A 17,531-nucleotide genomic window follows, 5' to 3' on the forward strand; every position below is an offset into this window, starting at 1 on the left:
ATCCTTAAGGGAAGAGGGAGGTGCTTAGGTATGGTGTGTAAAGTATTACCCATATAAAAATGTGTTAACTATTTAAAATACCTTTTTAATTATTGGCTCCGTAGCATTATCGCTATACAGGCTAAAAATAAATCTTAATAGCATGGTCGCTATCGTCCGCCATAATTAGGTAAAGTTGTAATATATAGATCACAGTGAGAACAGCAACTTAGGGGTATGGTAGGAAAATTTGAAATCAACACACAGGAAATCATGATTATTGATTCAAGGTGTCCAGCCTTTTCTCTAAATCTTTGACCCAAGGGCCCATGACTTCCATGTTCCCTTTCATGGTCTCCTCACTTTCCTTGACCTTCTCTTCCATCGCTTTTAGTCCCTCCTTCCATTGATCTATTTCCTTCTTCATATCTGCCTGATGCTGTTCTAAGGCATCAAGGTCCTGGCTAGCCGTCGCCGCTCCGGCATGTATAGCACGCAAAGAACGCAACCGCTCTAATACACTAGGGAGCAAAGGATGCAAGGAGGTAATGGTAGGCAGTGTTGTGTATAAGGCATGTATTTTGGCAGTTTGTTCAGACGCAGCAGCGTCTGACTCTACTGCCGCGGAGGTAGAAAGAGTAGGATCCATGAACGGTTGTGGCTCATCAGATGTTGCTGCGGCAATACGAGCAGAGAAGGCGGCACGAGCTGCATCGGTTGCTCGCTGTCGGGCAGTGGTAAGCGCTTCGGCGTCAGCAGTGAGTTTGCGGATTTTACTGCTCAATGCTTCAATGTGTGGGGTTGTTGTTACGGATAAGGGGCCAGATTGTTGATTGGCATGTGTCGATTGATTGTGATTAGCGGTAAGCGTGCTGCTGAGCGTCGAGAGCTGAGAGGAAAGATGGTTGAGAGATGGTAGAATAGGCTGGATATCCATGTCCGAAGGGTCGTCTGGTGATACTGGTACTGGTGTGTTTTTCAGCCCCAGAGCTGCTTCTAGCAGTGTAAGCCGTGCGTCAAAAGATGCCGCTTGTGATAGAATCGAGGAGTTAGGGCCAGGCTGGGGAGTAGATGATCCATCACCACTTATGGTACCCTGGCCCAAAGAACGCTGACCGTCGTGTACGTCTGTGGAGAGCTTATGGGATAACGCAGCCTCCGCCGTGGGACCGGCCCCTTTAGAAGAAGTATAGAGGGTATCCAAAGTCCGACTAAGCTCCAGGATCCCTTCATCATGGTCATCACTTGCATCAACTTCCTCCGTATCTTCTGCGGCCTCCCTTTGGGCCTTCCTGGTAGCAAGCTCTTCCTTTAGTTCCTCAGTCTCCCTCCGTAGCCGAGCAAGCTTTCTTTCAAGAGTCTCATCCTCTTCGTCGCTAAGATCCCCGAGTACCAGCTCCACTCTATTTTGACGTCCTGGGCCCCTTATCGTTCGGTAAGATTTCTTCTTAGATGCAATGCTGTCTGAGAAGTCTACATCTCTAGCATCGACTCGAACAGGCTCGAAATGAGAACGAGCTTCGTCAACTCGTAATCGACGTCCATCGATTTCTGGATTTAAGGACTGTTCTGGGTCGAAGGGTGAAGATGAGCGTACTGTGGTAGTCTAACATGGCATCCTATCAGTACACAGTTCCCGGAATTAGTAATGGCCGTGAGATATTATTACCGGTAGCGTCGCAGCGTCAGTCAACTCGGGGGTTTCATAGATATCGGGAGCAAGGTCCTTATCATCAGATGTTAGCAAATGGCGGTCAATCATATGCAATTTTTCTCATAAGGGCGCATACCAGATCAGGGAGTCCGGCATATTTCTTATTAAATGCCATCTTAGCAGCTCTTGGTTCCCGTCCCTCGCTTTGACGGTGTTGCTGACTCTTGTCACCTCGCTCGTCAGCTTTATCTTCATGTTCAAATCTCCCGCCGCGCGATGTTTATATCACGTGATGACCCACAGGGCCCCTGGCCCTTCCATCCTTACCTAAGATATTTAATCACGTGGACAAGGCTTGGCGCTGTCCCTATCCCGGGTTGATCTAGAAAGCGTAGTTTAACGTCATTAACCTTATTTCTCCCTTCAAACTCTATTTCAAACTCTTGCACTTTCTTTATACAACTGATCATGGTGGGGTTTTCGTTACTACCGTGCTTTTTAATGCCAGATTTTACCTGGCCAAATCGCATTTCACGTACAGTGGCCAGTGAAATACCAGAAACACCTCGCGCGTCCCATCCTAAAGTGCGCTGATTATGGGGTATCATCCACAAATATCTGAGATTATTCTCTGAATATTATTGTCGCTGGGTTGGGGCTACTTTTGATAATCAGATTGCTCAGCTTCCATTTGGGCTGATTCTGAAGTGGTCCGATGGTACTCGGTTAGAAGAAGTCTTGACGATGGAGGCCGCCAGAAGAGCAGGTCTCCCAGTTCCGAAGGTGATCTGCTATGGAGATCGTCCAGATACTCCGCATGCTCCAATATCAATTCTGATGACTCGCATTCCCGGTGATGAACTTGGTCGTGTTTACAAAACGCTAACTGACACCGAACGAGGCTCGATCCAATTGCAATTAAAGGGTTATTTGGAAACAATCCGTAGATGGAAAAGTCCGTGGGGGGAGAACAGGATCTGCTCTTTGGTAGGTACAGCTATTAGGAGCGTCCGTGTACCTAATCATCTCGTGGCCCCTCCGAGTCGGAACAAAAGTTCAACGAATACCTCCGGAGCACTGCTTGGTCAGGCGGATTCCCATCAGAAACGGAATACAACGACGCACTTGATCGTGCCAGAAAAATGGATTCGATGCCTCATCGTATTGTTTTCACACACGGTGACCTTAAGCATCATACCATCCTCGTACAAAATAAACAAATTACAGGCTTTCTGGACTGGGAGTCAGCCGGTTGGTATCCTGAGTATTGGGATTTTACCACAGCACTAAGGTTCATTCCGAAAGATTACTGGTGGTACAGCTTTGTGATAGGGCTTGGGGGTGGCCCATACATGGCAGAACTGGATTTTGAACGGGCGTTGACTTCTCTAACAGTTGATTCGTATTGTTGGTGACATAGATATGAAAAGGGCAACACCGCGGTGTTGTCGCATTTCAGAATAGCGTAGCCGTTGGCAGGCTTCTGGAGAAATCCTAGGACCCAAAGCAGCCAGACTCAACAAGAAATACCCAAACTATTTACCCTCCACTACACCCTCTTAACGTCCGCCGTTTTTTCCATTCCATGCCATACAATAAAGTGTTCGTTGTATGCGCGGGGATCTGTAACTGATGTACCTTAGAGAAATATTAATCCTCCTCAAATCCTGTCTAGTTCTATGGGCTAATAGCTAGCTTATCGCAAAAGACAATCCTTAATCTTCATTAGACCGTCATTGTCACCCTCGATGGTCCCTGCTTTATCCTTCTCGACCCAGCCTCGAGTATATCCACCTCCAAAGTCAATGATCCATAAATCATCATTGGAGTCAACCAGAACATTCGCCGGCTTCGCATCACCCCAGATAATCCCAGCATTATGTAAATGGTGCAGTGTGGTTGTCAGTTGGTTCGCCCACCTCTGCCTTTGAGCTCTTGGTGTGCTGGGGCGCAGGGCGCATTCCAATGTTATGCGGCGACAGTCAACCCAAGAGAGCAACAGCCCCAAACACCGCGAGTTGTCCTGAACAGCGCCACACAAGGCAGGAACCTGCACCATCACACTGCATTGCAAGTCCCCTATGCGCTTATAGCATTCGAGCTCACGGAGAGCGCTCCTCCTCTCTCCGCCGCCAAATGGCTTAAAGAAGCAGATCCTCCAATCCACGAGCACCTTCTCAGGGAGCTCAATGAGCACACCCTCAGAGTTAGGATGATCGGAACAAATTTGTACTTGCATTGGCTGATATGAGTGGCACACTGCGCCGAGTTCATAGCCCTGCAGGTCGGCTCCATGTGGTCTTTGTTGTGATAAAACTGGTTCTTCTGGACAAGAGATGAGGGTGTCGTTGATTGCTAGAAGTGAATAGTGAAATGTCTCTGAATTCAGATAGTCGTAGAGGGTGTAATGCTCTCGTTTATCCGCATTCAGTTCGGCATCTCGAAGATATTGTTTTAAAATGGCGGGAGAGTCGCGGAACTTATCAGGCAGCATAACTATGTAATAACACCTTCCGCTGCATCTCACGGTCATTTCAGATTCTTTTTTGCGGGGGTCAAACCAGAATTCTGTAATGGAGAGTCGCAGTAACGAATTCATGATCGAATATACGACAAAAGTACTATTTTTAGGACGGATATAATGTTTTTTATCTTTATAATAGAATTAGCAGACTGGAACGTACATGTTCTACTTATACCCCTGAATAACTATGTATCTGCTAGGCTCCAATTAAGATTAAGCGCGGCAAAAATAAAGCCAAGCTAAAGATTGGTTAAAGCTTATTATTTATTAGTCAGCCTCGCTACGCCTATTTGGTAGCCACAAATGGTTAGTCTTTTCAATCAAGCTCCAGATATGCTTTAAAACTCCATTTACGCGCATATACTCTGCCAAGGACCAAGCTCTTGATGCCTGCTCGCCTGTATGGATTCCAATCGGAGCATTCTCTCCATTTAACGTCCTTCAAGAATAATGGGCCAATACTTTCGCCTTATCGCGCCTCACCGTCGCGAGCGACTCAGTTGGTGGGGCAAGCTTGGTGAAATCCTCTTTGACGGATCCGGATCTGCCCTTGTTTATCACTTTGCTAGACCTGTTATTCCTTCAACATTCACGGGCGACGAGCCTAGAAATATACCCGCCGCTGTTCGGGGGTCAGTAGTCCCGCAAAAAAGACGACGGCAGTCATCCCACTCACAGAAACTTCCACGACACGAAGTCGCTCGCTCTCGGCTCCATGAGCTTCCAGTTGAGATAAACCGCATTATTTTCGACTTTCTGGACATTACAGATGTCTTTATCTTGGGCCTTACCTGCGAGAAATTTTGGGCGATAGCGAAATCGATAATTGGACAGCGTTTTGCCGCCTGCTTGGGCGGTTGGGCTGGGACAGCCGTGATCTGTGTCGGTGATGAAAGTGACTGTGGTAGAAATGTGGCTTACCCTGAAGGGCTGCTACTCCCGGAGGATTTTGATGAACTCCAGGAAGGGCTGGACTTGGATGAGTTAGAGGACGGCGTGCCTGATAAGTATGCTGGGCAGCCTGTCAATCTCTACAGCATAGCCGATGCTCGATACGACATCGTCGGAAATTGTGATGTATATTTTCCCCAAGACTTGCTACACGTCGCTCTTGAACATAGGCACAAACATCCTCGCCCGGCAGACATTCTTGAAGTAGCACACCCGCGCGGTTCTACTTTCTACCCCGCCAGCCACGAATGGGTTCTCAGAAACTTGACAACCCGAGAATTTGTGCGTCCTATGGCTGTTGCGTTGAATAAGAGGCGCACTCGCGGCCCATTTATTGATACACCTGGCTACGGTGAAGTTATTCTTTCGAGGACGTGCTGGTCCACGGAGGATAATACGTCAATGGCCAGAAAGGGGATGCATCAAGGTGTGTGGGCCGGGCATGCTTTAGATATCGTTCCCTCGACTTACCTGGACAGTGGAGGCCCATGGAAAGATATCAGCGATGATGTTGCTAAGAATACCGCAGAAATTTGGAAAAGCGAGTATGGCGAGGACTAGGAGAAGTCACAAAAACTAGAATTACTAGTGAAGTGTAGAGGCCCAAAATAGACGCCGTCTTATGCCATTACCTACCTTATGCGCCCATATTTTATTGTACCTATCTTTCTAGCTTCACCGACCTTAATCCAGTGGATAATTAGATATAACCACTAGACATATAACTACGATCCTTAGTTTAAGTCTTATTGTGATGACCACGGATTGCTCATATTGAATCAAACCACTTATCTTTGAGAAGCTCCTTCGCAGTTGGCCGGTCCCTTGGGTCAAGTTTCATAACTTTCAGCACAAACTCTCTGTCCTGTGGTGGAATCTCACGACGGCTAGCCCGTGCAAAGGGCTTCAATTTCTCAGCCGGGATGGGATCTATAACATTTGCTAAGGCCGCCATTGTTGCCTGATCGGTAAGCTCAACGAATTTTTCCGGGAACGGTCCGAAATAGATATAATTTTTAGCGATGATCTCGAGTTCATATCCGTCGTGGTCGTCCGGCAACTTGGGTTTGAAGATGAGGAAGTTGTCGCCCCATATCAGAGAGATAACGACAGCACCAAAGGACCAGATGTCAGTTGGCGGACCCCACTGCAGGCCCATTTGTGCCTCTGGGCTGCGCCAGATAGCAGTACCGATCCCATCGCGGTTTCTGCAGAAGCGCGAGGTCACATGTACCGTGCTCTCAAGATCCGCGAGCTGGACATCAGTGAAGCGTTTTTTATCGTCGCTATAGGGGGGTAGTGCATAATTCACTAGGATATTATCGATTTTGATATCTGTAAAGAATCTTAGTTGTTAGGAATGAGCGTTACAACTAGTATCAGGGCGAACTTGACCTGTGTGCACGTATCCATCTGCATGCAGGGTGTCTAGCGCCTCAAGAATACACTTTGATACATGTTTGATTTCCTTGGTGTTAAGCTTCTTAGTATTTGAGGCATTGAGCAGGTCATCGTCAAGATGCTTCAGCACGATAGCCGGGGGGCCTGCTGGGTCGACGATTTCATCGATCAGGGGGCGCAGGTGTGTCCTGGCCTGGAATCTCCTCAGGACGTCTCTCTCGTTTGCAATACGGAAATGTCGCGCGGACTTGATGACGACGGGGTGACCGGCATTTCTATCAACAAGGATTGAATGTAAACAAAAGGATAACTATGTAATATCGGGAAGATATCCCCGAAATATGAATGACCGTACCTCCCTAGCCAAGTGAACTCGCTGAGCTGCTTAGCAATGGTATAAGCGCCTAGAGTACCCTTCAGGGACTGGCCAAGTTTTAGAAGAGGTAAGGATGAAGCCATGAGAAAAACGAATCTGTATTACAGTGGTATATAGATAAGCTTGGAGAATGAATTAATTTACTTCCTTTAACTATATTGTGTAGTGAAGAGTTATTTGAGCAAAGCTACAAAACACAACATCATGCTCTTGCCACCCGCCGCAAACGAGCACAGAGATGAGAGCGTATCACTTCTATGCCATGATGCTACTCACTAACCAGTAACTAGCAAGATGTTGACTATCTGTTCTCTTCACAAGCCGCGAAAAGACTCCCCGAGAATGCGAGACACCAGCATAAACTTTCGGGGATTCCAGATGGGGCCCTGGAAGCTCCCCCTGTGTCTTATTGTTTCCGCGCTGTTCGCACATATACACAATCAATTCAGGGGGAAGAAAGAACAAATATTAGTCCCGTGGACGGGAGATTCCCCGGGGCGGCATTCACAACGCTTGGAACCTGGGGATGGGATGGAGATTACATGTGCTTGCCACGACGGCGCGCTGCTGGTGGCAGCCAAACCCCATCTCTACTCAGGACGGAATAGCTGCTCCGTAGAAAGGGCGCCAAACGAAGCCCAGCGATTTGTGGAATACGCGTTCAGCTTCTGTTCCTGGTGCTCTTGATGCTCTTGGGGCGGAGTTCTTAGTTCTTCCCCACGCTCGATGCCGTCACTTGCACATGATAAATAAGTGCAAACTTCGGAACTTACCCTGGCACTCCTGATATTCCGAGGCTTACCGTCTCTCCATCACTAGTTGATACTCAGACGACGCTCTTAAAAGGCATTTCTTAAACTGTCGTGGGCTTCCTCTTTCTCTGCATCGTCTTTCTCGTCTTTCTCCTCTTCTGCTCATCGTATACCTAGTTATTTGGACCGCAGGACTGCTCGCCCTGCATATTATCTTTAACTACCACATCTAGTTATTACATCACATCGTCAAAATGGCCGCCCCAAAGGAAGCTACTATTCACAACCTGACCGGAACATGGACCATGGTAAGTAGACTCGTCTCTGCTGGATGCGCGATCCCTTGGAGAGGCTGGATGTTATTGCCCGCTTCAACAAGAGGAAACCACCTCCCATCGCTTTTTGTCGCGGGGTCTAACGGATAAACTAGGATGCTCTCTCCGACAGCACTGATCCCACTCTAACTCTGGTAAGATATCGATTTCCCTCTAGATACTACATATTTGAACATGTATTAACAAGGCTATTAGCAAGGAATCTCATGGTTCACCCGCAAGGCCATCGGCCTCGCCACTGTCACTCTGCATGTCAAGCAGTACACAGAAGATGATGCTGTCCACATCGACATCGCCCAGACGCTGACTGGCGGAATCTCTGGCACGACCGAGAAGCGCGAGCTTGGCTGGGTACCAAGGGAGCACACCGACCACATTTTCGGCTCTGTCAGGGGCCGGACTCGCTACATCGCTTCTAAGAAGGATGGCTCCAAGACCGTTCCGGCTATTGAGATACAGACCAAGGTCGGAAAGGAGGAAGAAGACGCAGCCGTCGCCAAGTTTTTCAACGGAGATGTCCTCGCTAACGGATCTGCGTCTGACGGCTGGGTTGTTGACGACGAGGCTGAGGGCAGTGAGCCATTCCTGCAGAGCTGGGTTGAGAGCATCGACAACGGCTGGACTGCCGAACAGGTATAGCATAGCAGCCCCTTTCCTTTCCTCGATATATCTAAAAATGTTCTTCCCGGCTAATTTTTCGTAAGGTCTGGGGCTTTGAGGTGATCAACGACATCCGATACTATACTCGCCGTATCGCCGTCGCTAAGGACGGCCAATGCAGCAGAGTCAGACTTGTCTATCGCTATATTGGCCAGGATGAGTAATTTATCATCGACCATGTATGCCCTCAAAAGGCCATTTGCATTTCAGAGCCGATCTTCGCGCAGCCTGACGGGTTTCTGCATACCTGCTCATAGACTAGATGGGACTTGGTTATATCCATCTCTTGCTTTCAGCCCTTGTGAATGATTGGATTCCGGGCATGGAACTTATCTAGAAATATTTTCCTTTTTGGATAGTTTCGAAATGTAATACATATTCTTATATCAAGTTTATATCCGCTGTTATCCATACTTAAATAAATACTTAAAAGACTTGAATGCCTTGGTGAAACGGGCTTTAACTGGGAAACTGAATCTGTCCATTTATCTAAATGATAGTTTGGGGCACTGGAAAGACCGAGGCTACCCAAAATAGTGAAGGATACGCCAAGACAGACATGCGACTCTCGATTAAACGTCAGTTGAAATCTTGGGAGAACAATCAACCACGACCACACTACAGATTGATCAAGTGCTTCATGACAGGAAGACAGAGTAAGCCATGGGATCCAAATCACCAGACGGCCATCGACAGGGCCCAAATGGTAAGACAAAAGAAGCTCCTGTTGCCTTGTCCAAGCCAATGCTAATGCCGTAAGCAGAATCGCCCAGTAGTAGTGTCGCTGCTACTACCAACCCTCCAAAGCCGGCTGCAGCAAGTGGTCTCGTTCAAGGCATGCTTGATGGAGACGACGAGGACGAGGATGGGGACGACGACGGTGACAATCAGCGGATTGGAGCTGACTTGAAATCCGGTGTTCTGCCGAATAATGGTGAGTAAACTACATTTTCGCATCCTGTTAACATGCTGCTGCTAACCTGGGATCGTAGATGGCAAGAAGAGAAAAAGAAAGAGCAACAAGAAGAAAAAGAAGAAGACGTCAAAGGGACAGCAGACAACTCCCCCGCGTGTGTCTCTGCCCAGCATCTTCCACGACCAAAGATACCCAGAGGGCGAGATTGTCGAATATGCCGCTCGCAATGACAATCTTCAACGCACAACTGCGGAGGAACTCCGCCATCAGGCTGCCATTCATAATATGGATGATGAGTTTTTGACTGACTATCGCCAAGCGGCTGAAGTCCATCGTCAAGTCCGCCAGTATGTGCAGTCGATCGCGAAGCCCGGCATTTTAATGAGTGAACTGGCCGAGGAGATCGAGACTGGTGTCCGCGCGCTTACAGGCCACCAAGGAATTGAAACCGGTGATGCTCTGAAAGCTGGCTTGGCTTTCCCGACTGGTCTCTGCCTCAACAATGTGGCCGCTCACTGGACCCCTAATCCTGGAGCCAAAGAGGTTATCCTCAAGCACGACGATGTCTTGAAAATAGACTTTGGTGTTCATGTCAATGGAAGGATTGTAGACAGTGCATTTACGGTGGCTTCTAACCCCGTATACGATAATTTGCTTACAGCCGTGAAAGCAGCCACCAATACCGGGCTCAAGGTATCTACTGGGCCTATATATACTCTTACCAGAAGTGTGTGGTGCTAAGCTAACCCAATATGTAGGAAGCCGGCATTGACGCTCGAATTGACCACATCAGTGGAGAAATCCAAGAAGTGATGGAGAGTTATGAAGTTGAGATCAATGGGAAGGCTATTCCTGTCAAGGCCCTCCGTAGCCTTACAGGCCATAACATTCTGCGCTACAAGATCCACGGTGAAAAGCAGGTTCCTTTCGTCAAGTCCAAAACTACTCAACGCATGGAAGAGGGTGATGTTTTTGCTATTGAAACCTTTGGAAGTACCGGAAAGGGCTATACCCGGGATGAAGTTGGAGTATATGGATACGGGCTCAACGAACATGCTAGCACTGCTGGTCTCCATCATGCATCTGCCAAGTCGCTGTTGAAGACTATCCGTGAGAATTTTGGAACGCTGGTGTTTTCTAGGCGGTATCTTGAACATATGGGGGTGAAGAACTACCATCTTGGTATGAGGTCACTCATCTCGAATGATATTGTTGAGTGCTATGCGCCGCTTGTTGATGTGCCAGGTTCATATGTTGCACAGTTCGAACACGTAAGTTTACCTCCTTGCATGTGGATTAATACGTTAGCTAACCTTGTCTTTAAATAGACTGTTCTACTCAGGCCCAACTGCAAGGAGATCATTTCTCGGGGAGACGACTACTAGGTGAAATACTAGTATATGAAGGACAGACTGGTTTCTCTTTAAATTTCGGGGTTCTCCTTGTTTCAACAGACAAGGGATGAACAATTTGGTATCGCATTCAACATTCTTTACAACATAGTTAAATCGTGTCAAGCAAACGCTCATTTTGAATTCCAAACACTATCGAGACACAAGCTACTACCACGTATATATATTCTGGATCATATCGTAGCAAAATTGCGTATTCCAGCCACGAGGCTGAGGGTCGAGTTGGTACGCTGGTCGAGGATGTCTAAGCTAGAAATGTGCGACAATCTATGGTGAAAAGAAGAAGTTTATGTTATCCGCGAACATTTAAAAAAGGGCATGGCTAGAACTGGGTGTGTATCTCTTCTCTTTCTCTTTCTCGCTCTCTCTTTTCTTTTTCTATGAAAGGGAATCAATTAACTGTGAGTGGGCATGACAACGCTTGCCTTGTTGCTGATTGCATCCTCACTTCTCCACAAGCTGGTGACAGTCTTCTGCTGGGTATAGAACTGGAGACCAGGCTTGCCGTAGAAGGTGTTTGCACCGCCACCAGCAATACTCTTCTTGTTTCCAGTGAAGCTGAACATTGGGAGTGGGACAGGGATTGGACTATGGTGGGAAGGAATGTTAGTCAACTACGTATTAAACTGGCAAATTCGTGGAAAGAGAAGAAACTTACACGTTGATACCAAGCTGGCCGGCCTCAATCTGGCGCTGGAACTTGGTGGCAGTTGGGCCGGAGCGAGTGAAAACGGCGGCACCGTTGCCGTACTCGTTAGCGTTGATGAGATCAATGGCCTCGTCGAGGGTCTCGACTTCGAGACAGACAAGGACGGGGCCGAAGATCTCCTCCTTGTAGCAGGTCATGTGTGGCTTGACGCCAGTGATAATGGTTGGGCCAACCCAGTTACCGTTGGGGTACTTCTCGGGCTTGTAACCACGGCCATCAAGGAGGATAGTAGCGCCCTCCTTCTCAGCGGTGGCGATGATATCCTCGATTCTCTTCTTGCTCTCGGGGCTGATGACAGGGCCGAGGTCAGCTCCCTCCTCGAATCCACCGTCGACCTTGAGGGCACGGGCACGCTCAGCGATCTCAGGAAGCCATTCCTTGGTCTCACCAATCATGACTAGAGTGCTGAGGGCCATGCATCTCTGACCAGCGGCACCGAAAGCAGCACCTGCAATGGCGTTCAGGGCATGGTTCTTGTTGGCGTCAGGAAGGACGGCGCAGTGGTTCTTAGCGCCGAGGTTGGCCTGAACACGCTTGCCGTTGGCAGAGCCACGGGTGAAGATGTATTCACCAGCACGGTTGCTTCCAACGAAGCTGATAGCCTTGATCTCAGGAGCATCAATGATGAAGTCGACGGCCTTGGCAGATCCGTGGATGATGTTGATGACACCCTTGGGGAAACCAGCTTCCCTGGCCAGCTCGGCAAGGATCATAGCCGCACCGGGATCACGCTCAGATGGCTTCATGACGAGAGTGTTACCAGTCATGGTAGCAATTGGGATACACCATAGTGGAATCATAGCAGGAAAGTCTATCGAGCGTTAGCAGCGATACTATTGAACCTATGCATAATAAGTAGTTAAGCAAATGGTCGATGAAACTTACTGAATGGGCAAATGGCAGAGACGACACCCAATGGCTCTCTGTAGCTTCTGGTCTCCATGTCCTTGGCGACCTCGAGCACTTCACCGGTCATCTGGGTGGTGATACCGCAAGCGGTCTCGGCAACCTGTAGACCACGAAGGACATCTCCCTTGGCATCAGCGAAGGTCTTACCCTGCTCAAGGGTGATGCTGGCAGCAAGACGGTCCCAATTGGCACGAATCAAGTTAACAAACTTGAACATGATCTGCTGTCTGGCCATGATGCTGGTGGCTTTCCATGCTGGGAAGGCAGCCTGGGCGCTGGCAACGGCAGCCTTCATCTCCTCCTCGGTGCTCTGGGGCACACGAGTAACGAGGTTGTTGGTAGCAGGGTCGAACAGGTCGATCCATGTCTCTGCACGAGAAGGAGTGAATTCGTTGTCGATGAAGTTGGCGGTGTCAATGGGGGAGGCAATGCGTTCGTGGGACTGGGGGAATGAGGTAGCTGTCGATGCTGCGGAGGTGGTTGGGGCGGTTGCAGCGGCGGCGGGCTTGAGCTGCTGCGCTGTGGCGTGCAGTCTGCGGATGGCAGTAGCCGAGCTATTCCTGGACGAAGCCATCATGGATGTGCTGCTGCTGGTGCTGCCGGTACGGGCTGCTGTGGTGAGGGAGCGGGCAAGGGAGCTGCGGGGAGAAGCAGCGGCAAGGGAGCGCTGGAATGCAGACAACCGGGTGGCAGCTCTGGAGGCCATGATAACAGTCGATATCTCTAGCTCTATCGTCGTCTTCTTGACGCTGAAGTTGAAGCTGAGCAGGGAGAGAGGAGAAGTTGACTGGGGTAGGACGAAGATGCAGCAGAAGCCGGAGTCGTGAGTTGGAGAAAGCAAGTTGCGGCCGGGGCTTAAAAGACGGCGAGAGTTCCTCGGGTAAGCGGTTTCTGCCGGCTTTTATGAACCAATCAGCGTCGCCGCGGAAGAGCCGGTTTTGTATTATATAAGCGCATATAAAAAAGTAGCCATGAAGTAAAGGGAAGGCAGGAAAAGAAGAAGCTCAGATTTGAGATTCGATACTGAGATATAGAGATATAGATACTTTACAGAGCATCAACTCGCAGCCTGGTACATAGAAGGATTATGTCTCTAGAAGACGCGAAAAAGAAACCCGTCCATCCAGACATGCCCGCTCCACATCCTTTGAATTTTAAGTGCAGCAGAAAAAGGGAACCTGGCTACCCTCGATTTGTTCAATAAGAAACACTTTCTTTCCCTTTTTTCAAGTGGGCAATATAAAAGGGATGCAAAGACGCCAGCTGCAATAATGGTATAAAGAGGTAAAAGGATAACAAAAGACAAGGAAGGAGAAAGGGGAAAGAAGTAAAAGGGAATTCGTTCTTTTTCTCTTGCGCGTCGTGTCACTTGAAGCGCCCCGCGGATGAGCTGGCGGACATTGCTTATTGTGTTGGGAAATGGTTGTTGATATTTATGTTGGTTTTATTCGCCAGTGGCATCTTCTAGCCTGACTTTGCAGCACGCTTCTTTGCGTCTCCCTTGCCGCTGTCAGCTCCAGAGGCAGCAACGGCTTCGGAGCTATCCTCCTTCTTCTCGGTCTTCTCGGCCGCTTTTCCGGTGCTCTTGGCCTGTGGGGCCGGAGACGAGAGGCCGAACATGCCGATGATCACAAGAAGGGAAGCGAGAATGGCACCAATGGCACCGCCGACCTCAGGAACGGCCTGGAGGGCAGCGATAGGGTCATCCTGGGCAAGAGAGACGAAACGGTCAATCTTAGCGCGGACATAGCCAATAGGATCCTGGGTGAATGGGACGGTGGTCTCATCGTCGACTTGCGGGCTAAGCTTGGGCTTGCTGGCTTCTTCCTCAGCCTCCTCAATGGGGCGCTTAATGTCGTAGGTTTCGGCCTTGAGTTTCTCCGCATCTTCGATGGAGTGGCCAATGTAGATGTTGTCGAAGAGGATGTCGTTTTGCATGGTCCAGATCTCGAAGCCGATCTACGATATGTTAACTTGCGAACAATAACTGAAGAAAACGCAAAACGGAGTATAACTTACAGCACCCATGGGCTCGAAGTTGGAGGGAGTCTTGTCCTCGAAGTAGTTGGGGTTGGGGATCTTCTTTGGAGCCCAGACGCCCTTGTAGGCAGGGTTATCGATCAGAGGAGCAGACCACTTGCCCTTGTAAGCTGGGTTTCGGATCATTGGGGCCTCCCACTTGCCGCATCCAGAGCCCTCCTCACACTTGGGGTTGGGGACGGTTGGGGCGATCCAGTCACCGTCTTCTTCGTCATCCCAGTCCTCTGGCTTGACGGCCTCAGGATCAGCAATGGTAGTTGGCTCGTCGTCCAACCAGTCAGCTGGCTTGGTGGCCTCGGCGTCGATAATCTCAAAGGGAGCATCCTCGTCCCAGTCCTCGGGCTTCTTGGCCTCTGGGTCAGCAATCTTCTCCTCGTCAACCCAGTCCTCGGGCTTGGTATCCTTCTCATCATCAATTTCCTTTGGAGGGTTGACTGAAGGAGCAAAGTCCTCGAGAAGGGTTCCGTTCTTGAGAGGCTCTCCGTCAATGCGAATCTGGAAGGTTTGATCTGGGTTGACAATGAGAGTATACAAGCTGGTAAGCTTGGTAACCTTGACGGCTGGGGGGGCCTTGAGGTGCTTCTCCTCATATTCGCCAGTCTTGGGGTTCTTGTGCTTGAAGATAAAGTGAACCTAGAGATGAATTAGATCCCGCTTTCTCGGAGGTATGATCCAATTGTAGTAAATACCTTGTTGGTGGCTCCGCATCGGTCAGGACCGAACATAATAACGTAGGGGGAGGCATTGGAGAATTCCTCGGAATGGAGCTTCTTGTTCTCCTGTAGGAGCTTCATGTATGCGCCTCCACAGGTTAGGGAGTCTAGGACATGTCAGTTACCAGCGCGATTATCGTAGCTTCATAGACAAGTTACATACTCTGTAGCTTGACTTCGTATTGAACAACAAGGGTCTTGCCCTTGTTGTCAATCTTCTTGGGGAATTTGGCGGAGATAGCATGATGGGCAGCTGGGTTCTTGACGACAAGACCCTTATCGCCTTCAATTCCCTTGAAGACGGTAGGCTCTTCCACCGACCATTCACCGACGTAGGCCCATTCCTCGTCGGATTTGGCATCCTCCTTCTTAGCATGCGAGACAGACCATCGCGAATCCCACTTGTCGGTGAACTGTTCGAGGAAGGGAGCTTTGATGGTAGTAGGCTACATGACGTGTTAGAAAGCTTATACGGTAGCGTAGCAGAGTGAGTTTTAAGGCAAAACGGCAAACGTACAACAAAGTTGGGTCTCTCAATGGCAGAGGAAGTTTCCTTCTTCTCTACCGCTGGCTCCTCGTCGGCGCCATGGGCAGAGCCAACGAGCACGATAGACGAGAGCAGCAAGGACGCGAGCTGGGCGTTGAGACGCATTGCGATCGAGTCCTGTGAGCTATGTTCTCAATGGATAGAACAAGACAACTCCGTCAACTTGTGTTAAGAGGGTCGGGAGAGCAGAAACAGGCTGGCTAGCAGCAGATAAACGAGCAAAGCAGAGAGAGAGACGAACACGACGACGAAGAAGAGAAGAAAGGACACGAAGGTTGAAACGAGGTTGACCTGGGGAGATTATATAACGTCAAACCAGGGCGGGCGTGCCGCTTGAAAGGTGGCCTCTTTCACTTTGCCGACAGAGCTGCTTACTGCCACGGCCCTCGGTGGGATGCGCGGTAGTGCGTGGGTGTAGACCAGGTACCCAGTGCGTGGATATAGCGGGCCGTTACCGCGCGGTCCGGTATTTACCCGGACATTAATCATTTATTAGTCATCAAGTCCATCCCACCCGAAACTCAGTTTTTTGTCCCGCTTGAAGATCGAAGAAGACGAAGAAGACGAAGCGGCAGGCAGAGAACAGGCAGAAGAACACTCAGCGGAAGAAAAAGAAGAAGGAGATTACCATTCAATTGGTCGCGGAGAAGGTACTTCTTGGTGGTTACGCTTACTCTTGCCTGAATACCCCGTGAAAATGGCGGATAGCAAGCCAGAGCAGATCCAAGAGGGGGAGAACAATGACCATCTTGTTCAGTCGGATGACCCTCAGCACCCAGCGAACCTGATCCCAGAGCTGTGCAAGAAATTCTACAGCTTAGGATGGGTTACTGGTACCGGCGGTGGAGTATGCAGCTCGCCAAAGAAGACAATCTCCCGTCAAGGGCTTCTAGCTAACCTACCTACTAGACTTCAATCCGTCGTGGTGAACACATCTTCATTGCTCCCTCTGGCGTGCAGAAGGAGCTCATCAAACCCAATGAGATCTTTGTTCTTTCTTACCCAACTCCCAAATACCCTCCATCGGCGCGTAAATACATCCGCAAGCCTTCCGCGCTGAACCCGTCTGCCTGTACGCCTCTCTTCCTTGCTGCCTTTGACCGCGGCGCCGGTTGCTGCATCCACACCCATTCTCAATGGGCTGTTCTGGTCACCTTGCTTGTTGAACGAGAGAAGGGCAAGTCTGGCTGCTTTGAGATCAGCAACATCGAGCAGATCAAGGGGATTCCCAGAGGCAAAGGTAAAGGCATGCTGGGTTTCTTCGACACGCTTAAGATTCCGATTATCGAGAATACTGCTTTTGAGGAGGACTTGACCGAGAGTTTGGAGAAGGCTATGGAGGAGTATCCCGATACCTACGCTGTTCTTGTTCGGAGGCATGGAATGTAAGTCGCGCCACCTTGTTGCTCATGGTGATCTAGATTAAACTAAGTGGTATTCTATAGATACGTCTGGGGCGATACTCCTGCCAAAGCAAAGACTCAGTGTGAGAGTCTGGATTACCTCTTCCAACTGGCTGTTCAGATGCATTCGCACGGCCTGCCGTGGGTTGTCAATGAATCAGCATAAATAATAAAATAGAAGGTTGAAGAGGGTTGCTAGACATGAACATAACTAGAGAATTTATCCAGTACATACTTTTAATGAGCCTAT

The 17,531-nt window shown here is 49.3% G+C and overlaps 10 protein-coding genes across 10 annotated transcripts; 5 read left to right on the forward strand and 5 right to left on the reverse strand.

Moving 5' to 3' along the window:
• Nucleotides 1–256: 256 nt before the first annotated feature.
• On the reverse strand, nucleotides 257–1,808 carry MGYG_01658 (hypothetical protein; the record flags this gene model as incomplete). Its single annotated transcript, XM_003177540.1, has 3 exons — nucleotides 257–1,585; nucleotides 1,649–1,705; nucleotides 1,770–1,808. 3 exons carry the CDS (start codon nucleotides 1,806–1,808, stop codon nucleotides 257–259), a joined length of 1,425 nt encoding a protein of 474 aa, XP_003177588.1.
• A 293-nt stretch (nucleotides 1,809–2,101) lies between these two features.
• On the forward strand, nucleotides 2,102–3,048 carry MGYG_01659 (hypothetical protein; the record flags this gene model as incomplete). The annotated part of the gene is made up of 3 exons (XM_003177541.1): nucleotides 2,102–2,220; nucleotides 2,257–2,822; nucleotides 2,861–3,048. The coding sequence occupies 3 exons, from the start codon at nucleotides 2,102–2,104 to the stop codon at nucleotides 3,046–3,048; spliced, it is 873 nt and encodes a 290-aa protein (XP_003177589.1).
• Nucleotides 3,049–3,329: 281 nt separating this feature from the next.
• Nucleotides 3,330–4,232, reverse strand: MGYG_01660 (protein kinase subdomain-containing protein; the record flags this gene model as incomplete). Its single annotated transcript, XM_003177542.1, has 1 exon — nucleotides 3,330–4,232. One exon carries the CDS (start codon nucleotides 4,230–4,232, stop codon nucleotides 3,330–3,332), a length of 903 nt encoding a protein of 300 aa, XP_003177590.1.
• Nucleotides 4,233–4,607: 375 nt separating this feature from the next.
• Nucleotides 4,608–5,669, forward strand: MGYG_01661 (hypothetical protein; the record flags this gene model as incomplete). Its single annotated transcript, XM_003177543.1, has 1 exon — nucleotides 4,608–5,669. One exon carries the CDS (start codon nucleotides 4,608–4,610, stop codon nucleotides 5,667–5,669), a length of 1,062 nt encoding a protein of 353 aa, XP_003177591.1.
• A 208-nt stretch (nucleotides 5,670–5,877) lies between these two features.
• Nucleotides 5,878–6,968, reverse strand: MGYG_01662 (STE/STE20 protein kinase; the record flags this gene model as incomplete). Its single annotated transcript, XM_003177544.1, has 3 exons — nucleotides 5,878–6,443; nucleotides 6,504–6,784; nucleotides 6,865–6,968. 3 exons carry the CDS (start codon nucleotides 6,966–6,968, stop codon nucleotides 5,878–5,880), a joined length of 951 nt encoding a protein of 316 aa, XP_003177592.1.
• Nucleotides 6,969–7,891: 923 nt separating this feature from the next.
• On the forward strand, nucleotides 7,892–8,796 carry MGYG_01663 (hypothetical protein; the record flags this gene model as incomplete). Its single annotated transcript, XM_003177545.1, has 4 exons — nucleotides 7,892–7,945; nucleotides 8,068–8,106; nucleotides 8,168–8,605; nucleotides 8,677–8,796. The coding sequence occupies 4 exons, from the start codon at nucleotides 7,892–7,894 to the stop codon at nucleotides 8,794–8,796; spliced, it is 651 nt and encodes a 216-aa protein (XP_003177593.1).
• A 499-nt stretch (nucleotides 8,797–9,295) lies between these two features.
• On the forward strand, nucleotides 9,296–10,933 carry MGYG_01664 (methionine aminopeptidase 2; the record flags this gene model as incomplete). The annotated part of the gene is made up of 5 exons (XM_003177546.1): nucleotides 9,296–9,338; nucleotides 9,393–9,566; nucleotides 9,625–10,241; nucleotides 10,307–10,819; nucleotides 10,877–10,933. The coding sequence occupies 5 exons, from the start codon at nucleotides 9,296–9,298 to the stop codon at nucleotides 10,931–10,933; spliced, it is 1,404 nt and encodes a 467-aa protein (XP_003177594.1).
• Nucleotides 10,934–11,355: 422 nt separating this feature from the next.
• MGYG_01665 (methylmalonate-semialdehyde dehydrogenase) lies at nucleotides 11,356–13,284 on the reverse strand (the record flags this gene model as incomplete). The annotated part of the gene is made up of 3 exons (XM_003177547.1): nucleotides 11,356–11,548; nucleotides 11,619–12,480; nucleotides 12,555–13,284. 3 exons carry the CDS (start codon nucleotides 13,282–13,284, stop codon nucleotides 11,356–11,358), a joined length of 1,785 nt encoding a protein of 594 aa, XP_003177595.1.
• Nucleotides 13,285–14,042: 758 nt separating this feature from the next.
• MGYG_01666 (calnexin) lies at nucleotides 14,043–15,983 on the reverse strand (the record flags this gene model as incomplete). Its single annotated transcript, XM_003177548.1, has 5 exons — nucleotides 14,043–14,537; nucleotides 14,598–15,251; nucleotides 15,308–15,438; nucleotides 15,495–15,777; nucleotides 15,849–15,983. The coding sequence occupies 5 exons, from the start codon at nucleotides 15,981–15,983 to the stop codon at nucleotides 14,043–14,045; spliced, it is 1,698 nt and encodes a 565-aa protein (XP_003177596.1).
• Nucleotides 15,984–16,575: 592 nt separating this feature from the next.
• On the forward strand, nucleotides 16,576–17,447 carry MGYG_01667 (APAF1-interacting protein; the record flags this gene model as incomplete). Its single annotated transcript, XM_003177549.1, has 3 exons — nucleotides 16,576–16,725; nucleotides 16,788–17,263; nucleotides 17,324–17,447. The coding sequence occupies 3 exons, from the start codon at nucleotides 16,576–16,578 to the stop codon at nucleotides 17,445–17,447; spliced, it is 750 nt and encodes a 249-aa protein (XP_003177597.1).
• Nucleotides 17,448–17,531: the final 84 nt, after the last annotated feature.

The sequence above is a fragment of the Nannizzia gypsea genome, genomic scaffold, assembly GCF_000150975.2.
Source record: "Nannizzia gypsea CBS 118893 supercont1.1 genomic scaffold, whole genome shotgun sequence".
Taxonomy (NCBI): domain Eukaryota; kingdom Fungi; phylum Ascomycota; class Eurotiomycetes; order Onygenales; family Arthrodermataceae; genus Nannizzia; species Nannizzia gypsea.